The sequence below is a fragment of the Melanerpes formicivorus genome, unplaced genomic scaffold (genome assembly GCF_026170545.1).
Source record: "Melanerpes formicivorus ecotype bairdi unplaced genomic scaffold, bMelFor1.0.p_v2 SCAF_224, whole genome shotgun sequence".
NCBI classification, from domain to species: Eukaryota; Metazoa; Chordata; class Aves; order Piciformes; family Picidae; genus Melanerpes; species Melanerpes formicivorus.
The window spans coordinates 276,267-303,657 of record NW_027142576.1 but is presented as its reverse complement, the minus strand read 5'-3'; the positions used below and the strand labels follow the sequence as shown (position 1 = coordinate 303,657).

General features: G+C 62.5%; 1 protein-coding gene across 1 annotated transcript in view; it reads right to left on the bottom strand.

The window, feature by feature from the left end:
- Positions 1-27,391, bottom strand: part of SYNGAP1 (synaptic Ras GTPase activating protein 1) — a 38,750-nt gene that overhangs the window by 10,571 nt on the left and 788 nt on the right. Inside the window, 17 exon segments of the mRNA XM_068169805.1 lie at positions 1,295-1,457; positions 1,459-2,262; positions 2,923-2,964; positions 3,467-3,642; positions 6,799-7,000; positions 8,490-8,665; positions 8,667-8,727; positions 9,851-9,995; positions 11,911-12,055; positions 13,295-13,849; positions 15,357-15,485; positions 16,826-16,924; positions 16,926-16,980; positions 19,524-19,645; positions 22,268-22,365; positions 23,689-23,788; positions 26,645-27,372. Of these exon segments, the coding sequence (XP_068025906.1) occupies positions 1,295-1,457; positions 1,459-2,262; positions 2,923-2,964; positions 3,467-3,642; positions 6,799-7,000; positions 8,490-8,665; positions 8,667-8,727; positions 9,851-9,995; positions 11,911-12,055; positions 13,295-13,849; positions 15,357-15,485; positions 16,826-16,924; positions 16,926-16,980; positions 19,524-19,645; positions 22,268-22,365; positions 23,689-23,788; positions 26,645-27,372 (3,800 nt within the window).

Genomic DNA, 27,391 nt, shown 5'->3' with positions numbered 1-27,391 from the left:
CGTGGTGGTCAAGCACAGGCAACAGAGGTTGGGTCAACAGAGGCTGGGTTCAACCAACTCATCAAGGTCAACCATTGTCAACACCAGCTCATGGTTGGGTCAAGCATGGTCAACAGAGGTTGTGTTCAACCAAATCACAGTCAACACCAACTCGTGGTGGTCAAGCATGGTCAACAGAGGTTGGGTCAACAGAGGTTGGGTTCAACCAACTCATCACAGTCAACCATGGTCAACACCAACTCATGGTGGTCAAGCATGGTCAACAGAGGTTGGGTTCAACCAACTCGTCACAGTCAACCATTGTCAACACCAACTCATGGTGTCAAGCATGGTCAACAGAGGTTGGGTCAACAGAGGTTGGGTTCAACCAACTCGTCACAGTCAACCATGGTCAACACCAACTCATGGTGGTCAAGCATGGTCAACAGAAGTTGGGTCAACAGAGGTTGGGTTCAACCAACTCGTCACAGTCAACCATTGTCAACACCAACTCATGGAGGTCAAGCATGGTCAACAGAGGTTGGGTCAACAGAGGTTGGGTTCAACTAACTCATCAAGGTCAACCATGGTCAACACCAACTCATGGTGGTCAAGCATGGTCAACAGAGGTTGGGTCAACAGAGGTTGGGTTCAACCAACTCGTCACAGTCAACCATTGTCAACACCAACTCATGGTGGTCAAGCATTGTCAACAGAGGTTGAGTTCAACCAACTCATCATGGTCGAGCATGGTCAATAGAGGTTGGGTCAACCATGGTTAATAGAGGTTGGGTCAGCCATGGTCAATGGAGATTGGGTCAACCATGATCAACTGAGGTTGGGTCAACCATGGTCAACAGAGGTTGGGTCAAGCATTGTCAGCAGAGGTTGGGTCAAGGATGGTCAACAGAGGTTGGGTCAACCATGGTCAACGGAGATTGGGTCAACCATGATCAATAGAGCTTGGGTCAACCATGGTCAGTGGAGGTTGGGTCAACCATGGTCAGCAGAGGTTGGGTCAACCATGATCAATAGAGCTTGGGTCAACCATGGTCAGCAGAGGTTGGGTCAACCATGATCAATAGAGCTTGGGTCAACCATGGTCAGTGGAGGTTGGGTCAACCATGGTCAGCAGAGGTTGGGTCAACCATAGCAATCAGATCTTGGTCCCCACCAGCTCACCAATCCCCTTCATGCCCTCCATGCCCACCACATCCCCAACCTCCCCCTTTTGCCCCCACCCTCCCCAGTGCCCCCTCCTCAGTCCCCCCCACTCTGGTGGCCCCCCCCCCCGCCCCCGGTGCCCCCTCCTCACCTGCTTGGTGATCGTCGGCTTCATGCCAGCCACGGAGGCCTCCTTGGCCAGGGAGGGCTGCCGGGAGCGGGGAGCTCCGTAGGAAGGCTCCGGCGACGCCAGGAGGTTGCCGCTGGCCGGCCTGGGCTTGGAGGGGACCCCTAGAGCCGACTGCCCCCCCCCCACCGCCGCCGCCGCCGCCGCCGCCGCCGCCTTTGCCGGCTCGCCCCCCGCGGGGGGTGGGGGGCGGGGGAGCCCCGATGGTGATCTGGGGAGGGGCCAAAGTGTCCTGCAGGGAGAGCTGGCGGCGGCCGAAGTCCCCCCCGGGGCGGCCGAATTCGTCGCTGTAGCTGTGGCTGTGAGTGATGTGCTTCGAGGGGGGGCCGGCGGGGGGCGCCGCCAGCTCCTCGCTCTTGCTGTAGCCGTGCAGGGGAGGGGGCGCGAAGGAGGAGGCAGAGCCTTCCCCCCCCACCTCCCCTCCTCCTCCTCCTCCTCCCCCTCCTCCTCCCCCGCCCCCCAACCCCAGGCCGCCCCCGCGCAAAGGTCCGTCGGCGGCCAAGTGGAAAAGAGGATTCTGGAAGGAGAGAGGGACCCGCAGCTGGGGTCCCCCCACGCCGGCTTCCGGCACCCCCAGCCTCGGGGGAGCCAAGCTGGAGGCGCTGCCCTGCGAGAGGCGACCCGGGCGGAGAGCTCCGGAGCCGGCCCCGGCCCCTCCGGCCCCGCCGGCGCCGCCGGGAGCAGGACCCCCCGCGGCCAGCAGCTCGGCGGGCAGGCTGGGGACGCTGTCCACGCGGCCGTCCTGCAGGTCCAGCATGGAGATGCTTTTGCCGACCCCCAGCGCCCCCCGGCCCCCCTCGGGCTCCGTCAGGTCGGAGCTGCTGGTGCAGTAGGCGGGGGAGGAGCGAGCCAAGGGCGGGCGGCTGAGGACCAGCACCTCCTGGGGGCCTTTCTCCTGCGGCGGGGAAGGCAGGCGAGGAACCTCCATGGAGCTGGGGAGGAGGAGGAGGGAGGAGGAGGAGGGGTGGGGGGAGGTGGGCGGAGGGTTAGCCGCGTGGTAGGGCCAGCGCCAGCCTGGCCCAGCCCCAGCCTCATTTCCATCTCCACCTCCACCTTCACCTCCTCCTCCACATCCATCTCCATCCTCACTTCCATCTCCATCTCCACCACCACCTCCACCCTCATCCTCACCTTGCTCTCCTTCTCCACAGCCACAGCCACCTCCACCTCCACCCTCATCGTCTCCCTCTCCATCTCCACAGCCATCTCCATCTCCACCTCCACCCTCATCATCGCCCTCTCCATCTCCACAGCCATCTCCACCTCCACCTCCACCCTCATCATCGCCCTCTCCATCTCCACAGCCATCTCCATCTCCACCCTCATCATCTCCCTCTCCATCTCCACAGCCATCTCCATCTCCACCTCCACCTCTACCCTAATCATCTCCCTCTCCACCTCTACCCTCATCATCTCCCTTTCCTTCTCCACAGCCATCTCCATCTCCACCTCCACCTCCACCCTCATCCTCACCTTGCTCTCCCTCTCCACATCCACAGACATCTCCATCTCCACCTCCATCTCCATCCCCACCTCCACCTCCACCACCCCCTCCACCTCCCTCCCACTGCCACCCCCTGTCCCTCACCCACCTGTTGAGGCCCCGCACCATGTAGGACTGGAGGTCAACGGAGCTGTGGAGACATAGAGAAGAAGGTGGAGGCTCCATGGTGGTGTGGAGGTCTGATGGGGATGTGGAGGTTCACCATGGAGATTTGAAGGTCCCCATGGAGGCGTGGGGGTCCCAGGAAGATGTGGAGGTCGCATGGAGGTGTGGAGGTCCCCATGGGGGTGTGGAGGTCCCCCATGGAGATGTGGAGGTCCCCCATGGGGATATGGAGGTCCCAATGGGGATGTGGAGGTTCCCCATGGAGATGTGGAGGTCCCCATGGGGATGTGGAGGTCCCCATGAGGATGTGGAGGTCCCAATGGGGATGTGGAGGTCCCCATGGGGATGTGGAGGTCCCAATGGGGATGTGGAGGAACCCCGTGGGGATGTGGAGGTCCCAATGGGGATGTGGAGGTTCCTCATGGAGGTGTGGAGGTCCCCATGGAGATGTGGAGGTTCCCATAGAGATGTGGAGGTCCTATGGGGGCTGGAGGCCCAGGGGGGAGCGGCTGGGGGGCGCTGCTGACCTGTTGAGGTCCCTGACGAGGTAGGGCTGGAGGTCAGCAGAAGGTCCCCTGAGGACCAGCCCCTTGGGGGGCAGCCTCTCACCCTGGCTGGGCTGGCGCTGGAGGTGAGGGTTCCGCAGGGCCACGCTGATGTCCGTCAGCAGCCGTGGCAGAGGGCCCAGCTTCAGCAGCGCCTCCTGCAGGCACCGGGCGTCAGCAGCAGCACCAACAGCAGCAGCACCAACAGCACCAACACCAACAGCATCAACACCACCAACACCAACAACATCAACAGCACCAACAGCACCAACAGCATCAACACCACCAACACCAACAGCATCAACAGCTCCAACACCAACAGCATCAACAGCATCAGCACCACCAACAGCATCAACAGCACCAACAGTATCAACCAACAGCACCAGGAGCAAGAAAACCAACGGCATCAACAACATCAACACCGTCAACAGCACCAACCACACCGACACCATCAGCACCACCAACAGCATCAACAGCATCAGCACCACCAACACCACCAGCACCAACAGCATCAGCACCAACATCATCGACACCACCAGCACCACCAACAGCACCAACAGCACCATCATCAACAGCACCAACAGTATCAACAGCATGAGGAGCAAGAAAACCAACGGCACCAACAGCATCAACAACATCAACACCGTCAACAGCACCAACCACACCGACACAATCAGCACCACCACCAGCATCAACAGCATCAGCAGCACCAACACCACCAGCACCAACAGCATCAGCACCACCACCAGCATCAACAGCATCAGCACCACCAACAGCACCAACAGCATCAGCACCACCACCAGCATCAACAGCATCAGCACCACCAACAGCATCAACAGCATCAGCAGCACCAACACCACCAGCATCAACAGCATCAGCACCAACAGCACCAGCGCCAACAGCACCAGCACCACCATCATCAACAGCACTAACAGCACCAGCACCACCAGCATCAACAGCACCAGCACCAACAGCATCAACAGCATCAGCACCACCACCAGCACCAACAGCATCAACACCACCAGCATCAACAGCATCAGCACCACCAGCACCAACGGCATCTACAGCACCAACACCACCAGCATCAACACCAACAGCATCAACAGCACCAGGAGCAAGAAAACCAATGGCACCAACAGCATCAACAACATCTACACCATCAACAGCACCAACCACACCGACAAAATCAGCACCACCACCAGCATCAACAGCATCAGCACCACCAACAGCATCAACACCACCAGCACCAACAGCATCAGCACCACCAGCACCAACAGTACCAGCACCAACAGCACCAGCACCATCAACAGTACCAGGAGCAAGAAAACTAACAGCACCAACAGCATCAACAGCATCAACACCATCAACAGCACCAACCACACCAACACCATCAGCACCACCACCAGCATCAACAGAATCAGCACCACCAACAGCATCAACAGCACCAACACCACCAGCATCAACAGCATCAACACCACCAGTACCAACAGTACCAGCACCAACAGCACCAGCACCAACAGCACCAACAGCATCAACAAGCACCAGCACCACCAGCACCACCAGCATCAACACCAACAGCACCAACAGCATCAACTGCACCAATACCAACACCAACAGCACCAACAGCATCAACTGCACCAATACCAACACCAACAGCACCAACAGCACCAGCACCAACAGCACCAACAGCATCAACTGCACCAATATCAACACCAACAGCACCAACAGCATCAACTGCACCAATACCAATGCCAACAGCACCAACAGCACCAGCACCAACAGCACCAACAGCATCAACAAGCACCAGCACCACCAGCACCACCAGCACCACCAGCACCACCAGCAACAGCACCAACAGCACCAACAGCACCACCAACACCAACACAAAAAGCACCACCAGCATCAACAACACCAATACCAACAGCACCAACATAACCAAGAGCACCAGCAGCATCAACAGCACCAAAAGCATCAACAGCACTAACAGCACCACCAGCATCAACATCAACAGCATCACCACCAACAGCATCACCACCAACAGCATCACCATCACCAAGAGCACCAACACCAACAGCATCAACACCAAGAGCATGAAAACCACCAGCATCAACATCAACACCATCAACAGCACCACCAACACCACCAGCACCACCAGCATCAACACCATCAACACCATCAACAGCACCACCACCACCACCAGCATCAACACCACCACCAGCATCAACACCATCAACAGCACCACCAGTACCAACACCACCAGCACCACCAGCATCAAGAGCATCAACAACAGCACCACCAGCATCAACAGCATCAACTGCACCAACAGCACCAACACCAACAGCATCAACACCAACAGCATCAGCACCAGCAGCACCACCAGTACCAGCACCACCAGCATCAACACCAATAGCACCAGCAGCACCACCAGTACCAACACCAACAGCACCACCAGTACTAACACCACCAGCACCACCAGCATCAAGAGCATCAACAACAGCACCACCAGCATCAACAGCATCAACTGCACCAACAGCACCAACACAAACAGCATCAACACCAGCAGCACCAGCAGCACCACCAGTACCAGCACCACCAGCACCACCAGCATCAACAACAGCACCAACAGCACCAACACCAACAGCATCAACACCAACAGCACTACCAGTACCAGCACTACCAGTACCAGCACCACCAGCACCACCACCAACAGCACCACCAGCATCAACCCCAATAGCACCACCAGCATCACCAGTACCAACACCAACAGCACCACCAGTACCAACACCAACAGCACCACCAGCACCAACACCACCAGCACCAACAGCATCCACACCACCAGCACCACCAGCACCACTTCCTGCCAGCACCAGCCATCAGCAACAGCACCAACAGCATCACCAGCATCAAGTCCAAACCCACCACCACCACTACCTCCTGCCAGCACCACATGTCAGCAACACCACCAACACCTTCACCACCAACAGTAACACCAGCAGCAACACCAGCAGCAACACCAAGACCACCAAAACCACCACCCCACCACCCCCATGAGCCAAGCAACCACCCACAGACTGGGCATGGACCCCCAGGACCTCTCATGGGGGGGACACAAAGGGATGGGACCCCAAGAACCTTCCCTGGTGGCACAGAGGCTCCTGGCCCCCCCCCCCTCCCCCCACCTCTCCTGGGCCAGATCATGGCACAGGGAGGTCCCCACCACAACCTCCCACTGTCACCTGGGCCTCCAGGTGACCCCAAAAGCCACCTCCCCCCCGGGGCCAGGAGCAGGAGATGCCCTGAGGGGTGGCCCTGACCTTGCTGAGCTGGGACATGACCTCCCAGAGCAGGGCGTGGAGGGTGGAGAGCTCCCGGCCCAGGTCGATGTAGCCCTCGAAGCTGCTGCTGTTGGTCAGGGTGTCCAGGTTGGAGATCTCGTAGAGGAACTGCTGCATGGAGGTCCACTCCAGCTCCAGGAACTCGTTCATGAAGGCCATGTACTCCTCCTTGCTCCCAAACCTGAGGCACAGAAGCTCAGCAGGACCTGCTGGCCACCAGAGTGGCCACCAAGTTGCTCCTCTGGCTTTTGTGTCCCGCCACCTCCAACCATCCCCATCCACCTTCAGCTCCACCTTCCCTCCTCCCCCTCCTCCTACTCCTCCTCCAGCTGTTCCTCCTCCACCTCTTCATCCTTCTCTTCCATCCATCCATCTCCATCCACCTCCAGCTCCACCTTTTCTCCTCCTCCTCCTCTATCCATCCTTCATCCTTCTCCATCCACCTCCAGCTCCACCTTTCCTCCTCCTCTCCCTCCCCCTCCTCCTCCTTCTCCTCCTCTTCTTCCTCCTCCTCCTCTTCTTCCTCCTCCTCTTCTTCTTCCTCCTCCTCCTCCTCTTCTTCCTCCTCCTGCTCTTCTTCCTCCTCCTCCCCCTCGTCCTCTTCCTTCTCCTCTATCCATCCTTCTTCATCCATCTCCATCCACCTCCAGCTCCACCTTTCTGCCTCTATACATCCTTCTCCATCCATCTCCATCCTTCTTCATCCATCTCCATCCACCTCCAGCTCCACCTTTCCTCCTCCTCCCCCTCCTCCTCTTCCTCTTCCTCTTCCTCTTCCTCTTCCTCTTCCTCTTCCTCTTCCTCTTCCTCTTCCTCTTCCTCTTCCTCCTCCTCCTCTTCCTCCTCCTCCTCCCCCTCGTCCTCTTCCTTCTCCTCCTTCTCCTCTATCCATCCTTCTCCATCCATCTCCATCCACCTCCAGCTCCACCTTTCCTCCTCTATCCATCCTTCTCCATCTCCATCCTTCTTCATCCATCTCCATCCACCTCCAGCTACACCTTCCCTCCTCCCCCTCCTCCTCCTCCAGCTTTTCCTCCTCCACCTCTTCATCCTCCTCCTCCTCTTCCTCTATCCATCCTTCTCCATCCTTCTCCACCCACCTCCAGCTCTACCTTTTCTCCTCCTCCTCTTCCTCTATCCATCCTTCTCCATCCACCTCCAGCTCCACCTTTCCTCCTCTATCCATCCTTCTCCATCCACCTCCAGCTCCACCTTTCCTCCTCCTCCTCTGCCTCCACCTCCTCCCCCTCCTCCTCCTCTTCCCCCTCCTCCTCTTCCTCCTCCTCCTTCTCTATCCATCCTTCTCCATCCATCTCCATCCACCTCCAGCTCCACCTTTCCTCCCCCTCCCCCTCCTCCTCTCCCTCCTCCTCCTCTATTCATCCTCCATCTTCATCCTTCTCCACCCATCTCCATCCACCTCCAGCTCCACCTTTCCTCCTCCTCCTCCTCCCCCCCCCCCCTCCTTCCTCCTCCTCCTCTTCCCTCCTCCTCCTTCTCTCTCCTCTATCCATCCTTCCATCCATCTCCATCCACCTCCAGCTCCACCTTTCCTCCTCTTCCTCCTCCTCCATCCATCCTTCTCCATCCATCTCCATCCTTCTCCATCTATCTCCATCGACCTCCAGCTGCTCCTCCTCCTGCTGCCCCTGCCCCCCCGGGGGTCTCACTTGGTGAAGTTGGCCAGGTTCTGGATGACCTTGGCGATGAGGGTGAGGGTCCTGGCGGTCTGCTCGTCAGGGTACTCCTGCATGAGGCCGAAGAGGCTGGGGGACATCACGGCCGGGCAGAGGAAGCGCAGGAAGAGGGAGGCACTGATCAGGCGGTCGGCGATGTCCTCCCGGCCCCCGCTCGGCGCAGCGCAGCCGCCACGAGGCGAAGACCTCCTTCAGCTCCCGAGGGAACACACTGGGGAGGGGACAGGGGACAGCACTGGGGACACTGTGGGGACATCATGGGGACACCATGACCACGAAACAGCCATGGGGACACCATGGAGCCACCACTGGGGACACCATGGGCATAGAACAGCCACGAGGCGAAGACCTCCTTCAGCTCCCGAGGGAACACGCTGGGGAGGGGACAGGGGACAGCATTGGGGACACCACAGGGACACCATGGGCAGGGTACAGCCATGGGGACACCATGGGGATGCCATGGGGACACCACTGGGGACACCATGGGCATGGAACAGCCATGGGGACACCACGGGGATGCCATGGGGACACCACTGGGGACACCATGGGCATGGAACGGCCACGAGGCACAGACCTCCTTCAGCTCCCGAGGGAACACACTGGGGAGGGGACAGGGGACATAATTTGGGACACTGTGGGGACACCATGGGGACACCATGACCACGAAACAGCCATGGGGACACCATGGAGCCACCACTGGGGATACCATGGGCATAGAACAGCCACGAGGCGAAGACCTCCTTCAGCTCCCGAGGGAACACACTGGGGAGGGGACAGGGGACATAATTTGGGACACTGTGGGGACACCATGGGGACACCAGGGGCATGGAAAAGCCATGGAGTCACCATGGGGACACCATTGGGGACACCATGGGCATGGAACAGCCATGGGGACACCGTGGGGACACCATGGGGACACCCCTGGGGACACCTCTGGGGACACCACTGGGGACACCATGGGCATGGAACAGCCATGGGGACACCATGGGGACACCACTGGGGACACCCCTGGGGACACCATGGGCATGGAACAGCCACAAGGCAAAGAAATCCTTCAGCTCCTGAGGGAACATGCTGGGGGTACAGGGGACAGCACTGGGGACACCATGGTCATGGAGCCACCATGGGGACACCACTGGGGACACCATGGGCATGGAGACACCATGGACCCCCCCCCATGGAGCCCCCATGGCTCCCCCATGGCCATAAACCCACCACAGCCTTTGAGCAACCACGGGGGACACCACAGGGACATCACAGACCCCCCAGGGGTGGCCAGCAGGGGGCGTCCCCAGCCCCCCCCCAGCCCCCCAAGCCCCTCCCCCGGGACTCACCAGTGGGAGTTGACCACCTTGCAGAGGGCCAGCTCGCAGCACATGCGGAGGTTGGCCTGGTGGTCGGCCAGGGTGGAGGCCGAGCACTTCATGGGGTCCACCTCGCAGTTCTCCTCCGACTCGTACAGCGCCCGGATGAACTCCCCTGCGGGGGGCCAGGGGCTCAGGGGGGACCCCCAGCCCCCACCCCACCGCCCCACGGCCGCCAGGGGGCACCACCCAACCTGCTTCAGCCATGGGGGGACACCACCCAACCCTCTGTGGTCATGAAGGGACACCACCCCAGCCTTCTGTGGCCATGAGGGGGACACCACCCAACCTTCTGTGGCCATGGGGGGATACCACCCAACCTGCTACAGCCATGGGGGGACACCACCCAACCTTCTGTGGCCATGGGGGGACACCACCCAACCTTCTGTGGCCATGAGGGGGCACCACCCAACCTTCTTTGGCCATGAGGGGACACCACCCAACCTTCTGTGGCCATGAGGGGGCACCACCCAACCTTCTGTGGCCATGGGGGGATACCACCCAACCTTCTTTGGCCATGAAGGGACACGACCCAACCCTCTGTGGTCATGAGGGGGACACCACCCAACCTTCTTTGGCCATGAAGGGACACCACCCAACCCTCTGTGGTCATGAGGGGACACCACCCAACCTTCTGTGGTCATGGTGGTGGAGATGTGGCTATGAGGGGACCCCTGGCCACAGTGAGATCCCTGTGACCATGTTGGGGTCCCCATGGCCATGGTGGGGTCCTTTTGGCCATGCTGAGAACCCTCGGCCACACTGGGGTCCCCTAGGTCATAGTGAGGTCCCCATGGCCACATTGGGGCCCCTTTGCCCATATTGAGGACCCTTGGCCATGGTGCAGACCCTCAGCCATGGTGGGGTGCCCTGGGCCATGGCGAGGTCCCTCTGGCCGCAGTGAGGTCCCCATGGCCCCACTGGGGTCCCATGGGCACACTGGAGTCCTCTTGGCTATGTTGGGGTCCCCTTGGCCACCTTCAGGTCTCTTGGCCACACTGGGGTCCCCTTGGCCACATTGGAGTCCCCTTAGACACATTGGGGTCCCCTTGGCCACACTGGAGTCCCCTTGGCCACCTTGGGGTCCCCTTGGCCACATTGGAGTCCCCTTAGCCACCTTGGGGTCCCCTTGGCCTCATTGGGGTCCCTCGGCAACACTGGGGGTCCCTTGGTCACACTGGGGTCCCTTGGCCTCATTGAGGTCCCTTGGCCACAGTGGGGACCCCTTGAACATATTGGGGTCCCCTTGGCCACAGTGGGGTCCCCTTGGCCTCATTGGGGTCCCTCGGCAACACTGGGGTCCCTTGGCCACACTGGGGTCCCTTGGCCTCATTGAGGTCCCTTGGCCACATTGGGGTCCCCTTGGCCACATTGGAGTCCCCTTAGCCACATTGGGGTCCCTTGGCCTAACTGGGGTCCCTTGGCCTCACTGGGGTCCCTTGGCCTCACTGGGGTCCCTTGGCGACAGTGGGGACCCATTGAACATATTGGGGTCCCTTGGTTACCTTGGGGTTCCTTGGCCACATTGGGGTCCCTTGGCCACCTTGGGGTCCCCTTGGCCACATTGGGGTCCCTTGGCTACACTGGGGTCCCCTTGGCCACATTGAGGTCCCTTGGCCACACTGGGGTCCCTTGGCCACATTGGGGTCCCTTGGCCACCTTGGGGTCCCTTGGCCTCATTGAGGTCCCTTGGCTACCTTGGGGTCCCTTGGCCCCACTGGGGTCCCTTGGCCACACTGGGGTCCTTTTGGCCACACTGGGGTCCCTTGGCCACCTTGGGGTCCCCTTGGCCACATTGGAGTCCCTTGGCCACCTTGGGGTCCCTTGGCCACCTTGGTGTTCCCTTGGCCACATTGGGGTCCCTTGGCTTCATTGGGGTCCCTTGGCGACAGTGGGGACCCATTGGCCATCTTGGGGTCCCTTGGCCACACTAGGGTCCTTTTGGCCACATTGGGGTCCTCTTGGCCACCTTGGGGTCCCTTGGCCCCCTTGGGGTGCCGCTGGCAGCAGGGGGAGGGCGGGGGGCTCACCAATGGCATCCTTGAGGTATTTCTGGCCGATGAGTTTGAGATACTCCTCTATGGCTTTGGTGGCCAAGGTGTTCTCGCGGAAGATGAGATGCTCGCGGTCCAGGAACCGATCCACCTCCGTCATGGCCATGTCCGACAGGAAGTCCTGCCCGGGGCCGTCAGGGGCAGCCCCTGGGGCAGCCCCAGGCCCCCCAGCCCGGCCCCAGGCTCCACAGCCCAGCCCCAGGCCTAACTCAGGTCCCACAGGCCTCCATCCATCTCCATCCACTTCCAAACATCCATCCCTTTCCATCCACCTCCATCCACCTCAATCCATCTCCATCCATCCATCCACCCATCCATCCATCCATGTCCATCCACCTCCATCTACCTCCATCCACTTCCATCCATGTCCATCCACCTCCATCTACCTCCATCCATCTCCATCCATCCATCTCCATCCACTTCCATCCTTCTTCATCCATCTCCATCCACCTCCATCCATTCACCTCCATTCATCTCCATCCATCCATCTCCTTCCCCCTCCATTCATCTCTATCCCACTCCATCCAACTCCATCCATCTCCATCCCCCTCCATCCCCCTCCATCCATCCATCTCCATCCACATCCATCCTTCTCCATCCATCTCCATCCTCTTCATCTACCTCAATCCATCTCCATTCACCTCCACTCATCTCCCCCCCTCTCCACCTCCCTCCACCCCTCTCTGCCTGCCTCCACCCCCCCTTCTCCCTCCCCACCCCTCGCCCTCACCTTGGCCTTGCCGGTGCTCTGAAGGATGTGCACCAGGGCGCAGGCCACCTCCTCCTTGCTCTTGATGCTGAGCACTGGCTCCAGCATCCATCCATCTCCTTCCATCTCCATTAACCTCCATCCTCCTCCATCCATCTTCATTCATCCACCTCCAACCACCTCCATCCATCCATCTCCATCCATCCACTTCCATCCATCTCCATCCCTCTCCATCCATCTCCATCCATCTCCATTCAACCATCTCCATCCCTCTCCATCCATCTCCATCCCTCTCCCTCCATCTCCATCCCTCTCCATCCCTCTCCATCCCTCTCCATCCATCTCCATCCATCTCCATCCCTCTCCATCCATCTCCATCCCTCTCCACCTTCCTCCATCCACCTCCAACCATCTCCATCCATCCCTCTCCATCCACCTCAATCCATCTCCACCTTCCTCCATCCACCTCCAACCATCTCCATCCATCCCTCTCCATCCAGCTCTATCCATCTCCAGCTTCCTCCATCCATCTCCATCCATCCATCTCCATCCCTCTCCAGCTCTCTCCATCCACCTCCACCCCTCTCCACCTCCCTCCACCCCTCTCCACCTCCCTCCACCCCCCCCTCCCTCCCCACCCCTCGCCCTCACCTTGGCCTTGCCGGTGCTCTGCAGGATGTGCACCAGGGCGCAGGCCACCTCCTCCTTGCTCTTGACGCTGAGCACCGGCTCGAGGACGGCGCAGAGCATCCGGTAGTTGTTGGTGACGTACTCGGCGAACTCCTTGTAGAGCTCCATGGGCAGGATGCTCATGGTCTGGAACCGGCTCTTCACCCGCAGGGCCGGGCAGCCGGCCTTGGCCTTGGCGCCGCTGGGCTGGCTCAGGGGGTACCACTGCTCGGCGAAGTGGCGGCCGGTGACGCTGGCGATGGGGATGCTGACCATGCCCACGTAGTTGCTCTTGTCCTTCTTCCGCTTCTTGTCGGTGTCCTTGTAGAGGTGCAGGCGGATGGTGCGGACGGCCGGCAGGTTGTTGAACTCGAAGTGCTCCCCCCAGAAGACGTTGTCGGTGCGCGCCTTGCTGGTGGTGCGGGCGTAGAGGATGTCGTCCAGGCACAGCTCGCAGTAGTAGCGCTTCTTGGGGGGCAGGTCCCGCGCCTCGATCACCCACAGCTTCAGCACGTTGTCCACCCGCCGGCTGTTGTCCTGTTGGGGGGAGGGAGGGAGGGAACGGGGAGGAGAGGAGCAGGGGAGAGAAGGGGCGGAGGGCGGCGGAGGAGGGGGAGGTGGAAAGGGGGAGAAGGTGGGGAGAGAGGGATGGAGGGGGGAGATGGGGTTGGAGAGGAGGACATAGGGATGGAGAGCAGGAGGAGGTGGGAGAGAGGGGCAGAGGGCAGGAGGAAGTGGGAGGGCAGGAGGAAGTGGGGAGAGAGGGGTGGAGAGGAGGAGATAGGGATGGAGAGGAGGGAGATATGGATGGAGAGGAGGAGAGATAGGGATGGAGAGGAGGAGATAGGGATGAAGAGGAGGAGATAGGGATGGAAAGTGGGAGGAGGTGGGGAGAGAGGGGTGGAGAGGAGGAGATAGGGATGGAGAGCAGGAGATAGGGATGGAAAGTGGGAGCAGGTGGGGAGAGAGGGGTGGAGAGGAGGAGATAGGGATGGAAAGTGGGAGGAGGTGGGGGAGAAAGGGGTGGAGAGGAGGAGATAGGGATGGAAAGTGGGAGCAGGTGGGGAGAGAGGGGTGGAGAGGAGGAGACAGGGATGGAGAGCAGGAGATAGGGATGGAAAGAGGGAGGAGGTGGGGAGAGAGGGGGTGGAGAGGAGGAGATATGGATGGAGAGGAGGAGATAGGGATGGAAAGTGGGAGCAGGTGGGGAGAGAGGGGTGGAGAGGAGGAGATAGGGATGGAGAGCAGGAGATAGGGATGGAAAAGTGGGAGCAGGTGGGGGAGAGAGGGGTGGAGAGGAGGAGATAGGGATGGAAAGTGGGAGGAGGTGGGGAGAGAGGGGTGGAGAGGAGGAGATAGGGATGGAGAGCAGGAGATAGGGATGGAAAGTGGGAGCAGGTGGGGAGAGAGGGGTGGAGAGGAGGAGATAGGGATGGAAAGTGGGAGGAGGTGGGGGAGAGAGGGGGTGGAGAGGAGGAGAGAGGGGTGGAGGGCAGTAGGAGGTGGGGACAGAGGGACAGAGGGGTGGGAGGAAGTGGGGAGAGGGGGGCAGAGGGTGGGAGGGGGTGGATGGAGGGTGGTGGATGAGAGCAGGAGGGGTGGGGGTTGGAAAGAGAGGGGCATGGGGATAGAGGTAGAGGGCAGGGAGAGATGGGGAGAGGGAGTGGAGGTTGGCGGAGGTGGAGTTAGGGACGGAGAGCAGTAGAGGAGGTGGAGGTAGGAATGGAGGGGTGGGAAAAAGTAATGAGAGAGGGGTGGAGATGAGGAGATAGGGAGGGAGGACAGGAAGAGTTGGGGAGAGAGGGGTGGAGGTGAGATAGGGAGGGAGGGAGGGCATGAAGCAGGGGAAGAGAGAGGTGGAGGGCAGGAGGAGGGTGGGGGAGAGAGGGGTGGAGGTCAGCAGAGGACATGGAAACAGGGATGGAGAGCAGCAGGGAACATGGAGATGAGGAGGGAGGTGGGGAGGGAGGGATGGAGGGCAAGAGGGAGCAGCCCCCCCATACTGACCACCCCCCCCACACTGACCACACCCCCCTCTCTCCACCCTCCTCCCCCCAGCTGTCCCCCGCTGACCTTGTTTCGGCTTCACGGCGCGCTGGAGGTTCTCGATCCATTTGTCCCTCTCGGCAGCCGAGCGGCAGGCAAAGCACTTGGTGCCCGAGGCTGTGGTCACCTGTGGGGGGGCGCCCCAGAGGTCACCCCCTAGCACCCCTAACCCAACCCAACGCCAACCCAACCCAACTCAACCCTAACCCTAACCCCAACCCAGCACAACTCAACCCAACTCAACCTAATCCAACCCAACTCAACCCAACCCAACCTAACCCAACCCAACTCAACCCAACCCAACCTAATCCAACCCAACTCAACCCCAACCAACCCAACCTAACCCAATCCAACTCAACCCTAACCCTAACCCTAACCCCAACCCAGCACAACTCAACCCAAACTAACCCAACTCAACCCAACCCAACTCAAACCTAACCCCAAACCCAGCACAACCCCAAACTAACCCAACTCAACCCAACCCAACTCAACCCTAACCCCAACCCAAACTAACCCAACCTAATCCAACCCAACTCAACCCAACCCAACCTAACCTAACTCAACCCAAACTCAACCCAACCCTAATCTCAACCCAGCACAACCCAACCCAACCTAACCCAACTCAACCTAATCCAACCCAACTCAACCCAACCCAATCTAACTTAACTCAACCCAACCAAACTCAACCCAATCCAACTCAACCCTAACCCTAACCCCAACCCAGCACAACCCAACCCAACCTAACCCAACTCAACCCAACCCAATCCAACTCAACTCTACCCCATCCAACCCAACCCAACTCAACCTAATGCTCCCAGTAGCCACCAACCAGTGTCACCCCAACCTATCCCAATCAATCCAACCCAAGCCAGCCCAACCCAAATCAACCCAGCCCAACCCAACTCAACCCAACCTATCCTAGCTCTAGCTGCTGCCTGATGGCTCTCAGGGTGCTCTCAACCCAACTTGACCACCCCAGAACCTGCTCCCTGGACCATTGGGGGTGGTCCTCTCTCTAGATGATGGCTTTGAGAAGGTCCCAACCCCCAAGTTGGTCAACCAGGACCCTCCACTGACCTGGGCTTGGCCATCCCTGGCTCTAGCTGCTGCCTGATGGCTCTTGAGGTGCTCCCAACCCAACCTGGCCACCCAGAACCCTGCTCTTCGTGACCCTCCATTGCCTTGGGCCGGCTCAAGATGAATCATGAAGAGCCTTGAGCAGGTCCCAACCCAGCTTGGCCAACCAGAACCTCCTCTTCATGACCTCCATGACCTTCAGCTTGGCCATCCAGGCTCTAGCTGCTGCCTGACGGCTCTCAAGGCGCTCCCAACCCCAACCTGGCCACCCAGAAACCTGCTGCCCTCGACCTCAGTTTGGGGGGGTGGGGAGGGTATTGGTCCCCTGGGGGGGGGCGGGTCCTCTCTTCCTTTCCCCCCCACCCCACGGGGAGGTGCTGGGGGCCTCACCTCGAAGCAGAACTCCTGGCCCAGGATGCTGCTGTGCACAGCTTTGATGATGGAGTCCTCGTCCAGGTTGAGCTCCAAGGCCTCGGCAGCGCTGCTGGGGGCTCAGCAGCGACTCGTGGGAGTGAGACTCCTTGAAGCTCTGCATCAGCCTGGCCCTGGAGGGGGGGGAGGAGGAGGAAGGGGGGGGACCAAAGTGGGGGGGGAGGGGGTGGTGGTGGTGGTGCGGTGGGAGGAGGGGGGGGGGGGGGGAACGACACTCGTGGGGGGGGTGCCCGAGGGTAGTGGCGGAGGGGCGGTGGTGATACCATGCGAGCCGGGGCAGGGAGCGAGGGGGGAGGGGGGGAGATCCCTTCCCTGCCCTCTCCCCTGGGGGGGTGGAAAGAGGGGGGGGGAAGGTACCTGGGGAGGGCCAGGAAGGACCCTGGGGATGCAGCCAGGGGGCTGGGGGGGAGAGGGGGGTAGAAAGAGACAGAGTCAGGGCTGGGGGGGGAGGGGGGGGTCTGGCGGGGAGGGGGTGGTGAACAGATTGGGGGGGGGGCAGAAATTTGGGGGGGGCCACAGAGCTCTTTTGGGGGGGGACACAAAGGTTTGGGGGGGGACAGATTTGGGGGGAGCAGAGCTTTCGGGGGGGAGTCCACACAGATTTGGGGGGCAGGGGGATGTGCTTTGACGGGGGGGGGACACACAGCTCGGGGTGACCTTCAGCTGCCAGCTGCAGGTGGTGGAGGCCCAAAGGAGCTGCTGGGAGCTCAGCTCCAAGGGGGAGCCAAGGGAGGGAGGGAGGAGGACCAGGGGGGATGAATGCACCCCCCCCCCCCGAACCCTCAGCTGTCCCCCTGCTGTCCCCAGGGGATGTCCCCAGGCTTGTCCCCCAGAGGCTGTCCCCCCAGGGTTTGCTGCTCCCCAAGCTATCCCCAGGCTAGTCCCCCAAGGCTCTCCCCCGGGTCCTCCCCTTCTGTTCCCTCCTGTCCCCAGGGCTGTCCCTTAGAGCTGTCCCGAGAGTTTCCTGTCCCCCAGGGCTCTCCCCTGAGGTTTGCTGTCCCCTGTCCCCTCCTGCCCTCCCCCTGTCCCCCGAGGTTTCCAGTCCCCCAGGGCTCTCCCCAGGGCTTGCTCTCTCCCGTGGCAACCCTTAGCTGCCCCCCAGGGTTTGCTCTCCTCTCCCGCCTGTCCCCTCCTGTCCCCAGCCTGTCCCCTCCTGTCCCCAGCCTGTCCCCCTCCTTTTCCCTTCTTGTCCCCCTCCTGTCCCCGAGGTTTGCCCCCCCCCCAGAGTTTGCTCTCCCCTGCGGCTGTCCCCTCCGTCCTCCCTTGTCCTCCTCCTCTTCCTCCTGTCCCTGTCTCCCCCCCCTGCCCCCCTCCTTTGCCTTCTTGTCCCCTTCCTGTCCTCCCTTGTCCCCTTCTGTCCCACTCGTGTCCCCAAAGTTCGCTCTGCCCGTGGCTGTTCCCCACTGCCCTTCTTTGTCCCCTCCTGTCCCCCCCCGGTCCCCTACCTGTCTGCTCCTGTCCCCTCCTTGTCCCCTCCTGTCCCCAAGGTTTGCTCTCCCCAGGTTTTGCTCTCCCCCGCGGCTGTCCCCCTCCTGTCCTCCCTTGTCCCCTCCAGTCCTCACTTGTCCCCTCCCTGTCCTCCCCTTGTTCCCTCCACTCCTCACTTGTCCCCCTCCTGTCCCCTCCCAGTCCTCCCTTGTCCCCTCCTGTCCCTCCTTTGTCCCCTCCTGTCCTCCCTTGTCTCCTGTCCCCAGGGTTTGCTCTCCCTCGGGTTTTTGCTCTCCCCGCGGCTGTCCCCTCCTGTCCTGCCCTTGTTCCCTCCCAGTCCTCACTTGTCCCCCTCCTGTCTTCTCTTGTCCCCCTCCTTGTCCTCCCCTTGTCTCCTCCAGTCCTCACTTGTCCCCCTCCGGTCCCCTCCTGTCCCCTCCCTGTCCTCCCTTGTCCCCACCCTGTCCCCTCCAGTCCTCCCTTGTCCCCCTCCAGTCCTCCCTTGTCCCCCTCCAGTCCTCACTTGTCCCCTCTTGTTTCCCTCCTGTCCCCTCCCTGTCCTCCCTTGTCCCCTCCAGTCCTCACTTGTCCCCTCTTGTTTCCCTCCTGTCCTCTCCTGTCCTCCCTTGTCCCCTCCTGTCTTCTTTTGTCCCCCTCCTGTCCCCAGGGTTTGCTCTCCTCGGGTTTTGCTCTCCCCGCGGCTGTCCCCTCCTGTCCTGCCTTGTCCCCCTCCTGTCCCCCTCCTGTCCTCCCTTGTCCCCTCCAGTCCCTCACTTGTCCCCCTCCTGTCTTCTCTTGTCCCCTCCTTGTCCTCCCTTGTCTCCTCCTGTCCTGCCTTGTCCCCTCCTGTCCCCTCCCTGTCCCTCCCTTGCCCCCTCCAGTCCTCACTTGTCCCCTCCTGTCCCCAAGGTTTGCTCTCCTCGGGGTTTTGCTCTCCCCCGCGGCTGTCCCGTCCTGTCCTCCCCTTGTCCCCTTCCTGTCCTCCTTGTCCCCTCCTGTCCTCTCTTGTCCTCCCTTGTCCCCCTCCTGTCCCCGTCCTGTCCCCAGGGTTTGCTCTCCTCGGGTTTTGCTCTCCCCGCGGCTGTCCCCTCCTGTCCTCCCTTGTCCCCCACCCTGTCCGCTCCTGTCTTCTCGTCCCCCTCCTGTCCCCTCCTGTCCTCCCCTGTCCCCCCCCGCTGTCGCTGTGGCTGTCCCCCCCCCGTCGCTGTGGCTGTCGGCCGTCCCCCACCTGTCGTGGTCAGCGCTGCGGAACCGGGGCAGGATCTGCCGGAAGCTGCTGGTGCGGTCGAGCTTGGGCTGGCTCTTGGTGCGCTTGATGGAGCTCTTCAGCCGGCGGCTCAGGAAGCCTTGCTGGGGTACAGGTGGCTGAGGGGGGGGGCCCCAGGGGGGTCCCCAGGGGGTCCGGGGGGGGTGGGGGGAGTGGGAGGGTCGCAAGTTTGGGGGTTCGGGAGAGATTCGGGGGGTTGGAGGCAGCTCGAGGGGGCTGAGGGACTTCAAGGGACGGCCTCTGAGAGGTGCATTGGGGTGCGGGGCGCTGGGGGGGGGTGGTGCAGGGGGTCCGGGAGGGGTGGGGGTCGAGGGGGGAGTGGAGGGGGGTGGAAGGTTTGGGGGGTTCAGGAGAGATTTGGGGGTTTGGAGGCATCTAGAGAGGGTTTAGGCTCTTGAAGGGATGGCTCAGGAAGCATTGCTGGGGTGCAGGTGGCTGGGGGGGGGGCCAAGGGGGTTGAGGGGGGGTCAAGGGAGGGTCGGGGGGGGTCGAAGGTTTGGGGGTTCAGAGGAGAGGTTTGGGGGGCTAGAGGCATCTAGAGAGGGTTTAGGCTCTTGAAGGATGGCTCAGGAAGCATTGCTGGGGTGCAGGTGGGCTGGGGGGGGGGCCCAAGGGGGGCGAGGTGGGTCAAGGGGGGGGCCAAGGGGGGGGTTGAAGGTTTGGGGGTTCAGGAGAGGTTTGGGGGGGGGTGGGCTGTAAAGGGGACCGTTTATGGACTTGAAGGGATGGCTCTGGAAGCTTTATTGGGGTGCAGGTGGCTGAGGGGGGGCCCCAGGGGGATCCAGAGGGTGCAGGAGGGGGGTCATGGAGATCATGGGGGGGGGGTGTGTCAAAATTTGGGGGGTTCAGGAGAGATTAGGAGGTTTGGAGGCATCTAGAGGAGGCTGAGGGACTTCAAGGGGAGGGGGTTGGAAGCTTTATTGGGGTGCAGGTGGCTGAGGGGGGGGCCCCAAAGGGTCCTGGGGAGGTGCAGGGGGAATCAGGGGAGGTCATGGAGATGGTTGAGGAGGGCCCAAGGTTGTCAGGGAGATGGTTGAGGAGCACCCAAGGTTATCAGGGAGATGGTTGAGGACCCAGGATTGCAATGGAGATGGTTGAGGAGGATCCAAGGTTGCCATGGAGATGGTTGAGGAGGATCCAAGGTTGCCATGCGAGATGGTTGAGGAGGACCCAGGGTTGCTATGGAGATGGTTGAGGGCTTAGGGTTGCCATGGAGCATGGAGATGGTTGAGGAGCACCCAAGGTTATCATGGAGATGGTTGAGGAGGGCCCAGGGTTGCTATGGAGATGGTTGTGGAGCACCCAGCGTCGTCAGGGAGATGGTTGAGGACCCAGGGTTGCCATGGGGATGGTTGAGGAGGACCCAGGGTGACATGGAGATGGTTGAGGAGCACCCAGGGTTGTCAGGGAGACCCAGGGTTGCCATGGGGATGGTTGAGTAGGACCCAAGGTTGCTATGGAGATGGTTGAGGACGATCCAAGGTTGCCATGGAGATGGTTGAGAAGGGCCCAAGGTTGTCAGGGAGATGGTTGAGGAGCACCCAAGGTTATCAGGGAGATGGTTGAGGACCCAGGGTTGCCATGGGGATGGTTGAGGAGGACCCAGGGTTGCCATGGAGATGGTTGGGGAGGACCCAGGGTTGCTATGGAGGTGGTTGAGGAGGGCCCAAGGTTGCCATGGAGATGGTTGAGAAGGGCCCAAGGTTGTCAGAGAGATGGTTGAGGACCCAGGGTTGTCAGGGAGATGGTTGAGGAGGACCCAGGGTTGCTATGGAGATGGTTGAGGGCTCAGGGTTGCCATGGAGATGGTTGAGGAGCACACAGCGTCGTCAGGGAGATGGTTGAGGACCCAGGGTTGCCGTGGAGATGGTTGAGGAGGGCCCAAGGTTGCCATGGAGATGGTTGAGGAGGGGCCCAAGGTTGCCGTGGAGATGGTTGAGGAGGGCCCAAGGTTGCCATGGAGATGGTTGAGGAGGGCCCAAGGTTGCCGTGGAGATGGTTGAGGAGCAGGAGGTGGCCAGGGGGATACCAGGGTGGGGACAGGGTGGGGTCAGGGTGGCCCTGGGGTGGGGGTCAGGGTGGGGTCAAGGTGGGGTCAGGGTGACCTTGGGGCAGAGGTCATACTGTGGGGGGTGTCCCAGACCCATATTTAGGGGTCCCCAGGCTGCTGTTGGGTGGTCCCATGGGCATCTTGGGGTCCCCATGGGCGGCTTGGGGGTCCCATGGCTGTAGCGGTGAGCGCTACGGCCACAGCGGGGGTCCCAGCCCCACTCTGGGGGTCCCAGGCTGCTATTGGGGGGTCCCATGAGCATCTTGGGGTCCCCATGGGAGAGCTGGGGTCCCCATGGGCAGGTTGGGGGTCCCATGGCTATAGCGGGAGCCCTATGGCATTAGTGGGGGTCCCAGCCCCATTCTGGGGGTCCCAGCCCCATTCTGAGGATCCCAGCCCCATTCTGGGGGTCCCAGGCTCGTTTTGGGGGTCCCAGGCTGCTACTGGGGGTCCCATGAGCATCTTAGGGTCCCCCTGGGAGAGCTGGGGTCCCCATGGGCGGCTTGGGGGTCCCATGGCTGTAGCGGGAAGCGCTATGGCCACAGCGGGGGTCCCAGCCCCACTCTGGGGGTCCCAGGCCCGGTTTTGGGGGTCCCAGGCGGCTGTTGGGGGTCCCAGGCGGCGGGTTGGGGGTCTGGGGTCCCCCTCTGCTCACCGAGGGCCGGAATGGGGGTGCAGGGGGAGCCTCCATGTTGATGCTGAACTGCTTGCCCCCCGGGACGCTCTTGCGGCGCGAGCGACCCCCGTGGTAATCTGGGGGGGTTGGGGGGGTCCCCAAAAGCAGGGGGGGGGGAAGAAAACAAAAGAGGTCAGTGACCCCCCCAGCACCCCCAAATCCCAACCCCCTCACCCCTCAATTTCCATCCCTGCCCCCCAAATCCTGACCTCCCAAACCCCCTCCAATCCCAACCCCCCCAAAACCAGAACCCCCTAATTCCCAACCCCCCAATCCCTGACCCCCCCAAATCCCAATCGCCCCAATCCCAACCCCCCCAAATTCCCAACCCCCCCCATTCCAACCCCCCCAAATCACAACCCCCCCAAATCACAACACCCCCAAATCACAACACCCCCAATCCAGACCCCCCCAATTCCAACCCCCCCCAAATCCTGACCTTCCCAAATCCTGACCCCCCCAATCCCAACCCCCCCAAATCCAACTTGTCCAAATCCCAACCCCCCCAATCCCAACCCCCCCCATTCCAACCCCCCCCAAATCCCAACCCCCCCAATCCCAACCCCCCCCAATTCCAACCCCCCCAAATCCCAACCCCCCCAATTCCAACCCCCCCCAAATCCCGACCCCCCCCAAATCCCAATCACCCCAATCCCAACCTGTCCAAATCCCAACCCCCCCAAATCCTGACCCCCCCAATTCCCAACACCCCAAATCCCAACCCCCCCCTCCAATTTCATTCCCCCAACCCCCCCAAATCCTAACCCCCCCACCCCTCAATTTCCAGCCCCCCCCCCAATTCAGCCCTGGTGGGGGTGGGGGGTGGGGAGGGGGAGGGATAGGAAGTAGGGAAAGGGAATTTGGGGGAGGGGGACACAGAGGTCAGGGGTTGGGGGGGGGGAGTGGAGGGAATTTGGGGGGTGGGGGGGTCCCAGGTCACCTGGAGGAGGGGGGGGAGGGGGAGGGGAGTCCGGAAGGGGGGGGTGAGGGGGGGGTGGGGGGGAGGCTTTGAGGCTCCTGCTTGTGCCCCCCCCCCAAGATTCCCTCCCAGCAGCCCGCGGGGGGCCTCTCCTCTCCCCCCTCCCTCCCCCCTCACCCAGTTGTCCCTCCCCCGCCCCCACCAACGACGTCACTTCCTGTGCCCCCCCCCCCCCCCCCGTAACCCACCCAGGGCCAGCCCTGGGCTGCTGGTGACCTCCTCCCCTCGCCCCCCCCTCCACCTTGACTCTGCCCCTAGGTCCCCCCCAGATTTTGTCCCCCTCCCCCCCCCCCGCGAACCTGTTTATCACTGCCCCTCCCCCAAATTATTTCACCTTGGGGGGGGTCGTCGTTCCACCCCCCCCTCCCCCCCCAATTTCCGACCCTCCCCCCCCCCCCCCCCCCCCCCCCGGGGGTCCTACCAGCCACGGTCCTGCTGCCTCCCTCCAGGCTGAGCCGGCTGCCGGGGGGGGGCCCCAGGGTCCCCCTCAGGGCCCAGTGCGGGGGGGGGGGGATAGGGGGCTTGGGGAGGGGGGGGGGGGGCCCGGCTTGGGGGGGGCCCCACATGGCTCCTCCCGGGTCCTAAAGCCCCCACCAGGGCCCCCCCGGGAGGCCTAAAGGCAGCCGGGGGGGGGAGGGGAAGCGGCCCCCCGCTGCTCGCATCCTTGCACACGAGTGTGGCACGGGGGCGGGGGGGGGGGGGAAAGGGGGGGCGCGAGGGGAGGTGTGCACAGAGGACCCCCCCCCCCCCAGAGCCTTGCACGCTCACTGCAGGCCTTGCACGCTCAGCCTGGGCCTTGCACCAGCACCCCCCCAGGGCTTTGCACGCTCAGCCTCAGCCTCGCACGAGCAGCCTGGTGCCTTGCACACTCACCCAGAGCCTTGCACAAGTACCCCCCAGAGCCTTGCACACTCGCCCAGAGCCTTGCACAAGTAACCCCCCAGAGCCTTGCACGCTTGCCCAGAGCCTTGCACACTCGCCCACAGCCGTGCACAAGCAACCCCCCCAGAGCCTTGCACACTCACACAAGCACCCTGGTGCCTTGCACACACACTGCAGGCTTTGCACACTCACTCCAGGCCTTGCACGCTCACCCTGAGCCTCACACGAGCACCCCTGGTGCCTTGCACACTCACCCTGAGCCTCGCACGAGCGCCCCGGTGCCTTGCACACTCACCCTGAGCCTCGCACGAGCACCCTGGTGCCTTGCACACTCACCCTGAGCCTCGCACGAGCGCCCTGGTGCCTTGCACGCTCACCCTGAGCCTCGCACGAGCGCCCCGGTGCCTTGCATGCTCCCCCCCCCCGGAGCTCTTGCACGCTCACTCCCGGCCTCGCACGCTCATGCTCGCCCCTGGCCCCTGTGCAACGCTCACCCGAGGCCCTTGCACGCTCACCCCCTGAGCCACAGGCTCAGCCCTCCCTAGCCTTGCACGCTCGCCCCAAGCCCTCGCACGCCCACACTATTGCACCTGGTCCTTCGCACGCTCACCCCCCGGCCCTTGCACGCTCACACTCGCCCCCTGGAGCCTTGCACACTCCTCCTCTCTTCTCCAGCCCTGCACGCTCACTCCTCCAGCCATGCACAGCCCCAGCCTTGCACACTCACCCCAGAGCCTTGCACACTCACCCTGGCACCCTCCTTTCCCCCCCCTCTAGAGCCTTGCACACTCAACCTCAAGCCCTGCAGGGCCAACCCCCCCCCCCAAAGCTTTCCACACTCACCCCCAGCCCCTTGCACGCTCACCCCCTGCCGCCCCTCGAGCCTTGCACACTCACCTTCAGCCCCTTGCACACTCACCTTCAGCCCCTTGCACACTCTCTCTCTCTCCCACTCCCCCCCCAGCCTTGCACACTCACCCCCAGAGCCTTGCCCAATTCCTGTCACCCCCAGCCCCCCTGCACACTCGCAGCCCCCCTCTCCAAGCCTTGCACACTCACTCCGGGGGGGGGTCACACTCACTCCAGTCCTTACACACTCACCCCGGGGAGGTGGAGGGGGGGGGAAAAGGGGGGGGGAGGTCACACTCTTCCCGGGGTGGGGGGTAGGGGGGTCACAATCAGCAGGGATGAGGCAGGGGGGAGAGGGTCCGGGGGGGGGGGGTCACACTCACCCCGATCCTTGCACACTCAACCCGGGGGGGGGAGGCAGGGGGGGGCTGGTGTCACAATCACCCCGGGGGGGGGTTCCCCACTCGTTCCGGGGGGGGGTTGTCCCCCACACTCACCTCAGCCCCCCCCTCCCCACACACACACACACACACTCCACTCTCCCCCCCCCCCTCCTTCCCCCCCCCCCCAACCGCCGCACACTCACCGCAGGCTCCTGGGGGAAGGGGGGGGGGGGGGTCGCTCCTTGCACACTGCCCCCAAGGTCCGGAAAGGGGGCGAGGGGGGTGGGGGGGTCCCCAATAACCCCAATTAGAAAGGGGGGAGGGGGGGGGAAGAAGAAGGTCTCCAACCACCCCCAATTCCGGGAGGGGGCGGGATGTCCCCAGTCAGCACCGGGGGGGGGGGGGGGCACCCTAAAAAGGGTGGGGGGGTTGCTGGGGAAGGGAAGGGGGGGGGGGGGGTCCGCACCGCTCCTCAATTCCCCCCCACGGGGCCGGGCGCGGGGGGGTGGGGGGGGGGGGGGTGAGGGGGATGGCGGCGTTAAAATAGAAGGAAAAAAAAGCCAAAACCCCCCCCCCAAAAAAAAAAAAAGGGGGGGGGAAAAAAAAGGGGGGAAGGTCCTGGGGGGGGGTCCTAAAGGGGGGGTCCTGGAGGGGGGGGTGTCCCCCCAAAAGCCTTTCTCTCTCTCTCTCTCTCTCTCTCTCTCTCTCCCTTTTTTTTCGCCTCCCCCCTCTCTCCCCCGCTCGGCTCTGCTCCGGGGCCACCCCCCCCCCCCCCGCGCCGCCGCCCCGCGCCCCGCGCGCGCGCGCGCACACACACACCACGCCCGCGCCCAGGCCCCCGCCCCCGCCGCGCGCGCGCGCGCGCCCCCCCTCTTCCCTTTTCCCCTTCTCCCTTCCCTCCCCCTCCCCCTTCCACCCCTCCCCCCCCCCCCCCCGCCTCGCGCGGCCGGGCTAAGCCCCGCCCAGGACGCGGGGAGGGTGTTGGAGTGGGGGGGGGAAGGAGGGGGGGGCGGAGCTTAAAGGGGTGGGGTGGGAAAAAAAAGGCTGGGGGGGGGAAGAGGGGGGGAAGGGGGGAGGGGGGAAGGGGGCTGCGGGGGAGGGGCTGCGTTGCCATGGAGACAGCGACGCGGAGTGGGGAGACCCAGCCCCTCTCCCCCCCGCCCCCCCCCCGGCTGCTGTTGTTGGGGGGAGGGGGAGGGCGGGGGGGGACTGATGGGCACAGGAGGGCACTGATGGCACTGGAGGGCATGGGGATGCTGGCACTGGTGTGGGCACTGGTGGCACTGGCGGGTATTGGTGGGCACTGGTGGGGGCACTGAAGGGCACTGGTGTGGGCTCTGGTGGGCACTGGTGGTACTGTAGGGCATAGGGATGGTGGCACTGGTGGCACTGAAGGGCACTGGTGGGTATTGGTGCACTGAAGGGCATGGGGATGGTGGCACTGGTAGCACTGGTCTGGGCACTGGTGGGCACTGGTGAGTATTGGTGGGCACTGGTGGCACTGAAGGGCATGGGGATGGTGGCACTGGAGGGCATTGGTGTGGGCACTGGTGGCACTGGTGGGTATTGGTGGGCACTGGTGGCACTGAAGGGCATGGGGATGGTGGCACTGGAGGGCATTGTGTGGGCACTGGTGGCACTGGCGGGCACTGGTGGCACTGGTGGGTATTGGTGGGCACTGGTGGCACTGAAGGGCATGGGGATGGTGGCACTGGAGGGCATGGGGATGGTGGCACTGGTAGCACTGGTGTGGGCACTGGTGGCACTGGTGGGTATTGGTGGGCACTGGTGGCACTGGAGGGCATGGGGATGGTGGCAACTGGAGGGCATGGGGATGGTGGCACTGGTAGCACTGGTGTGGGCACTGGTGGCACTGGTGGGTATTGGTGGGCACTGGTGGCACTGGAGGGCATGGGGGATGGTGGGCAGTGGAGGGCACTGGTGGGCACTGGTAGCATTGAAGGGCATGGGGATGGTGGCACTGGTGGGCACTGGTGGGTATTGGTGGGC